At 44.9% G+C, this 10,000-nt stretch overlaps 1 protein-coding gene across 1 annotated transcript in view; it reads left to right on the forward strand.

Annotated features, from left to right (window-relative positions):
* Nucleotides 1-10,000, forward strand: part of ttyh2 (tweety family member 2) — a 254,092-nt gene that overhangs the window by 74,875 nt on the left and 169,217 nt on the right. Inside the window, exon 2 of the mRNA XM_063221370.1 lies at nt 1,388-1,566. Within this exon, the coding sequence (XP_063077440.1) occupies nt 1,388-1,566 (179 nt within the window). The remainder of the gene's footprint in view (nt 1-1,387; nt 1,567-10,000) is intronic.

The following is a 10,000-nucleotide window of genomic DNA, read 5'->3' on the forward strand; positions in this document are numbered from 1 at the left end:
ATGGAGCTGGGTCTGAAATAGCAATGTTATTAAGTTGTGTAAAGCATTAGTTTACATACTATTCTCCGTGATTTTGGACAGGAGGCGGCGCCTCCCTTGTACTCAAAGAGGAATCGCCTCTGGTGTACTCCTCCTCTTAGTGTGTTACTTTACCTGATGTCATGTCTCATGTAATACCTCTCTACCTCTTTCTCTCTCTCTCTCTCTGTCTTTGTCTTCAGACGTGGTTCTTCCTGGCGTGTGTGGATATTATGTCTATATAGCATCCTCATAATGTTATGCTAGTATGTGTCCATCCTGATTCTCATGTTTCTCTTCTCTCTTCATCTCTTCTCTTCTCTGATCTCCAGACCCTCATCATCCTGGCGTGTGTGGATATTATGTTTATATAGCCTCCTCATAATGGGATGATATTATCAGAGAGAGTAGAGAGAGACAGGATCCATTGGCCCATTGTTTCCGGGTTCTATTATTGCAAGGGGGAGGGGCGGGGGGGTCCCCCTTTAGGCAGACCTAGGCAGATCTAAGGACTGTTCTATTCAATGCTAGGAGTATTATGACACGCCCCTTTAGGCAGACTGGAACCTGGTCATGTTAGGTGCCCATAGCAACCTATTACATTGGCATATCTCTATATACTTAAAGAATCTCTGATATTATGTCTCCATTAGGGCTGTAACGATACACTCAACTCTCAACTCAGCACTATCACATCATATCATATGGTTATTTTCTGTTATGAAGGATAACAAAACTTTGAAAAGGCGAGTCACGATACCAGAGAGAGTAGAGAGAGAGAGGTTCCATTGGCCCATTGTTTCCTGGTTCTATTATTGGGGGGGAAATCCCCCTTTAGGCAGACCTAGGCAGACCTGAGGACTGTTATATTCAATGCTAGGAGCATTATGACACGCCCCTTTAGGCAGACCGGAACCTGGTCACATTAGGTGCCCATAGAAACCTATTATGTTGGCATATCTCTATACTTAAAGAATCTCTGACGATACTGCCTCCTTACATCACGATACAGTATCATCACTCCTAGTATCACGATTTGTCGGTTCGATCCAATATCGTTACAGCCCTCAGTCTCCATCATGATTATCATGTTTCTCCTATCTTATTCTCTGTTCTCCTCTCTCCAGACGCTGATCTTCCTGGCGTGTGGATATTATGTCTATATAGCATCCTCATAATGTTATGCTAGTATGTGTCCGTCCTGATTCTCATGTTTCTCCTCTCTCTTCATCTCTTCTCTTCTCTGATCTCCAGACTCTGATCTTCCGGGCCTATGTGGATATCATATCTATATACAGTAGCCTCCTCATAATATAATGTCCTGATGACTCATGTGTCTCTTCTTCTCTCTTCTCTCTCCTCTCTCCAGACGCTGATCTTCCTGGCGTGCGTGGCGGCCGCCGGGCTGGGCCTCAACCTGCTGGGCCTGGCCATCTACCTCAGCTGCCTGTGCTGCTGTCGCCGCGGCGACGAGGAGGAGGACGAGAGCAAGAAGCCCAACTCCTGCTGCGTCACCTGGTCCGCCGTCGCCGCCGGCCTCATCTGCTGGTGAGTGGAGACAAAGGCATTTAGAATAAGTCCTTTCACTCGGCGGCCATCTTGGCTACGCCTCAGGGTCGCAATTTGGGTCGCAATTTCAGATTGGTCAGACCAGGCGAGTCGAGGCGGCGAGATGATTGGATAAATGACAGCGCAGCTCAGCAAGCAATTGGCTCTTGTTGCCGGCCAGGTGGGATATGTGCAAGCTTGGGTTATTTTAGCGTAACAAACTGCCCCCTGTTCATTCCTATGGATGCTTTCTGAAGTGTTCCGTCTCCTTATATACAGACCGTCTCTGGTGGAGAACAGCGAATTTGAGTGGATTTTTGTATGAAACTTTGTTGGAAATGACCAAAGGAACAAGTGATTACATTTTGGTGGTGATCCGACTCACCATCCGGAACCAGGGATTTCTTTAAGATTCTTCACCATAGCGGGATAGGATGAATTTTGACATTCCAGTTTCTAATTCCACAAAAAGAAGGTCGAAAGAATAAAATAGGGTGTAACATAGTCAAATGTTCTATCAAACAGTTACCTTGGCGGAGGTCTGCACACACACACGCACGCACACACAAGCACACACACACTCGCACACACTCACACGCACATGTTGATAAGTGGATTTTGGTGGATTGGGTTTTTTGATTTAACATTCAACTTCATTTGGAGTCAACTGATTAAAGCTAGACTCAGGAGACCAGTGGTGCTACTAGTAGTTGTTGTTTCACCTAAAGTTTAGTATGCTATATTTGCTGCTTGTTTTGTGTTTATACAGTGAGAGGATGCTTTGATTAGGACTTTGAATGCATGGAAAGCGCACACACCCACGAGCACGCACGCAACTGCACATATTATGTAATGACATGCATGCACCCAAACACAACGTACACTCACATGAATGTGATTATGCCAATTTCTGGCCTTGCTTTTGAAGCAACACAAGTAGGCTAAGTGCTTTGTCATACTTGAAAACAGTTCTCGTCTCTCGGAAATGTTGTATACACTACTATGAGCTCTGTTCTTCTATGAGCTGAGTTTTATATCCGCAGCGGGCTATTTCATGTACTACTTTCGCATATTTGCATTGTGACTAAAGACAAGGTGCTGAGACTTCCACTTTAAGGTAAAAGAGAAGGGGTGGTGAAGTGAAGGGCTGGTCTGGGAGAGACATAGGGCCCGGGCACTTATGGCTTAAACCGGCCACTCATATTTAGTGGCGCAGAACTGACTCACCGGTGGGCCCCGCACCCTTGCGGGCCCCTATTTTCAGAAATGTAACCAAACAAAATGTGTATATATTGGCCAGTATTTAATAAAGGCTTTTTAAACTTTAGTAAGGAGTGCCTCAAATAGTGTTTATTTTACCTTTTCATGGAGGTTTGGACGCCCAAGTTCTTTTTGATGAGCACCCTTTCTTACTAACTGGATACAGGACCCAGTGAAGCATTCCCTTTTCTCTTTTTTGTGGTGTATATATATATATATATATATATATATATATATATATATATATATATATATATATATATATATACACATTTTGTTTTGTATATATATATATATATTTACATTTCTGAAAATAGGGGCCCACTAGGGTGCAGGGCCCACCGGGAAATGCCCGCTATGCCAGATGGCCAGTCCAGCCCTGGGTGAAGTGAAGGCTGGGAAGTGTGAGGTTTAGGTTACCAGGAGGGCAAGTTAGAGGACACGCATCGCAGCCCCAAGAACATGACCTCATTTCCTGAAGTGTGCCACATACTGGAGCAAAAACTAGCGAACACACCGACCTGTTTCCGTCTTCCCTCTCTCCCTCTTGCTCTCCCTCTTGCTCTCCATCTCTCCCTCCATCTGTCCCTCTCTGCGGTCCCTTTTTCCGATTTCTACAGTTTTTTTTCCCATGACCTGTTTCCTCAGTCATCTTTAAAATTGATACCGCAACCAAAATAGCTAGTCAGTAAATATTTGCCTGTGTGATACTAAGTCTATTTGGGCCTCAGCAAAAAAATTTGCTTTCCTTGGTCCGTTTTCTCAGCAGTCTTCAAAACCGCTCAATCTCAGTCAGGGAAGCCAACAGACAGGGGGGACAAAGGGGTCACTTGTCCCGGGCCCAGGGAGAGAGGGGGCCCAGAATTGGATCCTCATTACATGGTATTGATTGGGTTTGGGGCCCTTTCAGATGTCTTTGTCCCGGCTCCAGACAAAGCTGTCAGCGACGCAGTATGAGTAAAGCCAGACGTTTACTAGATGGAATTTGCCTGCGCGACAAAATTCTTTTGCATCAACTGAAACGCACTCCACTCCTGCCTCCTTCTCTCCATGTTAAACGTCGGATAGGCTCATTATTCATCGTCTAGAGTAGTGGTACAGTTCTCTCTCTCTCTCTCTCTCTCTCTCTCTCTCTCTCTCTCTCTGTATGTGTGAGTGTATTATGTGAATGTGCTTGTGTGAGTGTATTATGTGAATATGTTTGTGTGTGTGTGAGTGTCTTTGTGTGTGTTCGCGTATGTTAATTACATGTACATGCGTGTGTGTGAGTGTCTTTGTGTAAGTGTGTGTGCACGCGTTTGTCTGTGTGTGTCTGTGTGTGTCTGTGTGTGTGAATGCTGCACATTTTTCTTCCTTATTGGTCACGGTCTGGCCAGCGTGCTGTCTGCTGCCGGGTGTCATGAGGACAGGACAGGGGCCAAGTGTGAGGGGCACCAGGGGCACTGCAAGCCTCAGTCCCTCCAGGATTTTGCACTGGGATTTTGTGATTTTTGCGGTCAAAATGTCTGATTTTGATCTGATCTTGATCTGATCTGTCGGGTAGCATGCTCATCAAAGCGACAGGGGAGAGTGGAGAAGTTGCGCAAAAATGTAACGTAACTACTTGGCGACAGCACCGCCACTATTTCATGACTGCATACACTTCTTCGTCATGGATAAATGGGCAACAATACTTTTTCCAGCCAGGATTGCACTGAAAAGTAGGCTACTGCTGTTTATAAAAAAGGTCATCGACGCCTGTATGTGTGAGGGAGGAGAGGGGAGACGCGGAGCAGCTGAGATGAGGGTCGCGACTTCCGAAATAGCAGGGAATTCTTTTTCAATGTTTCAGTAACATAGGCCTATTAACAAAAATGCTTCCTATTGGTTTTCGTCTCCGGTGGTATTTTTTTTTTTGACGAAAATATAAATCAATAAACTCCACAGAATGTTGGAATTTTGCGGGGAAAATGCGGCTTTACAGGAATTACGTGGCATCGTGAAATTATGCGGAATATCATTGAATTTGCATGAATCCACGCGATCGCTGAATCGCGAAAAACTGGAGGGACTGCAAGCCTGCATGCCGTTGCCATAGCCTGTATAGCCGACCTGTATAGTAGGGCTGTAACAGTATTGTATCGAACCGAGAAATCGTGATACACGCGATACAAGGAGGCAGTATCGTGATACGCCCGTTTAAAGTTTTGTTACCCATTAGCCCAGAAAGCAACCACATGATATGAAGCGATAATGATGATGATTTGAATAGTGCTTGGAAGCACTGTTATATTTCAACTTTTGAAAGTTATTAGTAGCCTCTTATAACCCTTTCTACCAATTAATTATCTATTTTTATTCATAATTCTATTTTATAATGTTGGCAAATCTGAAATCGTGGGGTGTATCGAACAGTAGGTCATAAATCGTGATACGAACCGAATCGTGAGTTGAGTGTATCATTTCAGCCCTGCCTGCCTAGCTGTGTTATAGGGAAACTAGTGCAGTCTGGATGGATGGCTGGCGGACTGACTGAGCGACTCATTGACTCATTGTTGATCTTGTCACAGAGACTCAGCGAGGGGAGAGAGGGAAAGAATGGAGAAGAGGGGGAGAGAGGAAGAGAGAAAGAGAGGCAGAAGGGGAGACAGACAGAAAGGAGGGGAGAGAGGAAAGAGAAAGGGAGAGAGAGAGAGAAAGGAATGGAGAGAGGAAGAGAGAGAGATAGGTTGAGGGAGGGAGAGAAAGAAATGAGGAGAGAGGGGAGCGAGAGTGGGAGAAAGAGAGGGAAAGAAAGGAGGAGAGAGAAAGAGAAGGAGAGGGAGAGAGGGAGAAAGACAGGGGGATAATGTCTCTATGGGATGAGTGCGAAATGAGGAGAGAGAGAGGGAGAGAGAGAGATAGAGGGATGGAGAGAGAGGGATGGAGGGAGAAAGAGAGGGGGTAATGTCTCTGTGGGATGAGTGTGAAAGGAGGAGAGAGAGAGATAGAGGGATGGAGAGAGAGGGAGGGAAAGAGAGGGAGAAAGAGAGAGAGGGGGTAATGTCTCTGTGGGATGAGTGTGAGGGCGTGGGAGCGCCAGGGGTCTGGCTGAGGCTGACTACACAGCTCAGCACATTGTAGGATCTGCAGACATGCCAGACACACACACACACACACACACACACACACACACACACACACACACACACACACACACACACACACACACACACACACACACACACACACACACACACACTGTACATGTGCGACACACACACACACACACACACACACACACACACACACACACACACACACACACACACACACACACACACACACACACACACACACACACACACACACACACACACACACACACACACACACACACACACACACACACACACACACCACCCCCTCTTTCATCGTCCCAGCAATGAGGACATAGTAAATTTCCCACAGCCTAACACAGCATCCTCTCTCTCACACACACAGTCACACACACAGACATAGAGAAAACATAAGCTGATAGAAACACACTGATAGAGGCATGCATCACCCCCTCTGGAATAATGCTGTCATTTCCACACAACATGTGCATATTATCAACTCATTTGCTCTCATTTTCTCGCTAAGTGTGTTAGATTAGCTTTAGTGGCCCTGCCTTGGCCAACTGGTAGGGCACTCGCCTGCCATGCAGCTGACCTGCGTTCGATTCCCAGCCCGGGTCTTTTGCTGACCCCTCCCCGTTTCTCTCCCAATTCGCTTCCTGTCCACCTCTCACACTGTCCTATCAAATAAAATCGAAACAGACAAAAAAAATCTTTAAACTTTTTAAAAAGATTAGATTTAGCTTTCCTTGTAGTCAAGGTCCCGCTAGCAGGTAGCAATTAACATTCAGAACTCCCCTTGTCTTGTCATGACTTTGTGCTGTTTTTTTTTTTTTTTCGGCAAGCAAAATGTGTGAGATTATCAAGTTATACAAAATCAAAACTCAGATACAGAGATTTCCAAATTAGAATAAATGGCAGATGCTAAGTCACAAGAAAACTAGATGAAGGGTGAGAGAGAGTTAGAGTGACATCACTTATACGTAGGTGCGTACTAGACGACTGACGTCTCTCTCAGTCTCAGGGGTTATACAGTTTTTGATGAGGTTTTCTTTCCTTGGCGTAGGTGACCTCTTTGAAATGTGTCTGTACGCACTCAGGATGGGATATCTGCTGTGTGTGGCCTATATCATGGCTCCCATGAGATGCTGTAAAATGTCGCTGTTATTCTACTTTACTGACAGGGAAGTCCTAAGATAGTGTATTGACAAACATTGAGCATAATGCAAAGTTTGGACTTTTTTGTTTAAAGCTCCCACTTTCTGACAGGGAGGTCGTAAGATTGTGTATTGACAAAAACTGGACTTATTGGTAAATTATGACAATTCTTTGGCTCCCAATTACTGTGACCTCTTTGATATGTGTATACGCACACAGGATGGGATCCGATAGGGTATATCTGTTGTGTATGGCCTACATCATGGCGGCAATGGGATTCAAGTTGTTAGGCTCTCATTGACAAACATTGAGCATAATGGAAAATGTTGACATTTTTAAGCTGAAAGTCAAAGAATGCGCGCACATCAGTGGCACAGGTGCTGGACCAAACGTAAAATCACTGAAAAGAAAATAAAGGTCCGCAACACTGTAAATGCTCCCAGTAGATTTATTGGCAAGACGTTTCGGACTCAATGTCCTTCATCAAGGTGCAACACAGAACAGGTGTAAAGGGTGTGGTATATATACATAGCGGGGAGGGGGGGGGGGGGGGGGGGGGGGGGGGGGGGGTAGGGGGGGGGGGGGGAGTGTGACATACAAGAGTGAAGGGTAAGCTATATACAAAGTGGGCACCAGAGGGCACCTATCCCAAAACCTTATGTAGGCTATAATCAGCTACAAAGGGGCTGAACAATATATACACATATTTACATCCAAAGTCATCATAATAATTCATAAATGGGTCTAAAACATCCCCAATCACATGGCCTAAAAAATAGGTACCATAAAAAACACCTTGTAGGTATACAGGTAGATTGCAGAGTAATGCATAATCGTATGCTAGATCATCACATCCCATGAGTATACACATGTTCAGTAAAAAGGGTAGTCATGAGGAAACATATAGCTGAGAATCAAACACATTGGGATACAAGAAGACACATCCATGACAACCACACTGGAGCATAGGCCTAGCCCTACAAAAATGGTTTTATGTCAAATTCTTCGTTTAAGCCGGCTGGAGACATGGTGTTGAGTGCGTGTATATGATAAGTCTCACGTTGGAGTAAGAGTCGTTTGTGATTACCTCCTCTAGGGGGCTTGTTGACCTTCTCGATACCGATGTATTGAAAAAAACACAGGTTGTGGCCGGCTTTTTTGAAATGCGCGGCCACGGGGTTGCGCTCATCACCGCACCTTATGTTACTCCTGTGTTCACTCATTCTGACGCGCAGCGGTCTAGAAGTACAGCCCACGTAGGCGAGACCACATGGACATCGTATAAGATACACCACAAAAGGGGTGTTACATGTAATGACACCACGTATCTTAAGTGTTTTTCCTGAGTGTGGGTGTTTGTATGTAGTACATTTCCTTGTGAAGCCGCATTGAACACAGTTGGCACATTTGTAATTCCCTTCTGGAATGTCCAAGAATGTGCGCGGTCTTTCCGGAGGCGTGTACGACTTAACCAACTGGTCGCGTAAAGTAGGCGCGCGTTTGTAAACCAACTTAGGGGACTCGGTGTATACAGATTTGAGCGCAGGGTCGGAACTAATGACATGCCAGTGTTTTTTTAGAATATTCTGTACCTCAAAGCCAATAGGTGAGTACGTAGTGAAACAGAGAGGAGGGGAACTAGGAGGTGATTTGATCTTGGGCTGTAGAGCCTCATTCTGGGTGGTAGTATCGAAGCGCTCCTTCGCTGCAGTTATCCATTCCTCTCTGTATCCACGTTGCAAAAATCTGTTGGTTAAGTCCGTCGCCTGTCCGTCAAATCTGTCATCAGTACTGCAAATCCGTCTGGCCCTATGAAACTGACTAATTGGGAGGCTCCTGATGAGATGTGTGGGGTGATAACTGTCACCACGGAGCAAAGTGTTGCGGTCAGTGGGCTTACGGTAAAGGTCAGTTTGTAGTGTCTCACCATCAACAATGATACGGACGTCAAGAAAACTAATTTCACTGCTATTCGATTCAAGGGTGAATTGCAGGTGTTCACTGGCCGCATTAAGAAATGCGTGGAAATCAGTCAATGTCGTTTCGTTCCCATTCCAAATCATAAATAAGTCATCTATATAGCGCTGGTAGCATAGTATGTGTTTATGAAATGGATTAACGTCAGGGTCAAGGATAAACATTTTCTCGAACTGGCCCATGTAAAGATTAGCGTAGTTAGGTGCCATGGTGCTACCCATGGCAGTGCCCTTAGTTTGCAAATAAAAGTCATTTTTGAATAAGAAGTAGTTGGTGGTCAGTACTGTTTCAGTCAAATCACATATGCAGGCAGTGCTAGGTTTTTCAGAGTGTGGCCTATTGCTCAGAAAATGATTGACAGCCGCTATACCACCCGTGTGCGGGATATTTGTATACAAGCTGGACACATCAAGCGTCACCAGTATGCCACCAGCTGGAACTTGCAATGATTTTAGTTTGTTTATGAAATCAATGGAGTCTCTGAGGTAAGAAGGAAGAGATGTCACCCATGGTTTTAGATAGAAATCAACAAAAGTAGAGACATTGGTAGTCAGAGAGCCAATACTGCTGACGATAGGTCGGCCTATAATGGGAGGGGTCTGAGATTTATGTACCTTGGGCAGCGTGTAAATAACTGGCACCACAGGGAAATCATTCACCATGAACTCAAATTCATTTTTTGTAAGTTCACCTTTATCAAACCAGTGTTTCAATTTTTCGTGGACAACATGTTTGAACTGGTTAGTCGGATCTGCAGGCAATTTTTGATAGAAGGCATCGTCACTTAACTGCCTCTTGATTTCATGTTCATAATCGCTTAAATTCTGAACCGTGAGAGCACCGCCCTTGTCCGCAGGGCGGACAATAACGGTCTTATCATTGCTTAGATCAGATAAAGCATCTCTTTCATCTTTAGACATGTTATTGTATACCTTATATTGTCTCTTGTTTTTAAGTGTAGA

The sequence above is a fragment of the Engraulis encrasicolus genome, chromosome 17 (assembly GCF_034702125.1).
Source record: "Engraulis encrasicolus isolate BLACKSEA-1 chromosome 17, IST_EnEncr_1.0, whole genome shotgun sequence".
NCBI lineage: Eukaryota > Metazoa > Chordata > Actinopteri > Clupeiformes > Engraulidae > Engraulis > Engraulis encrasicolus.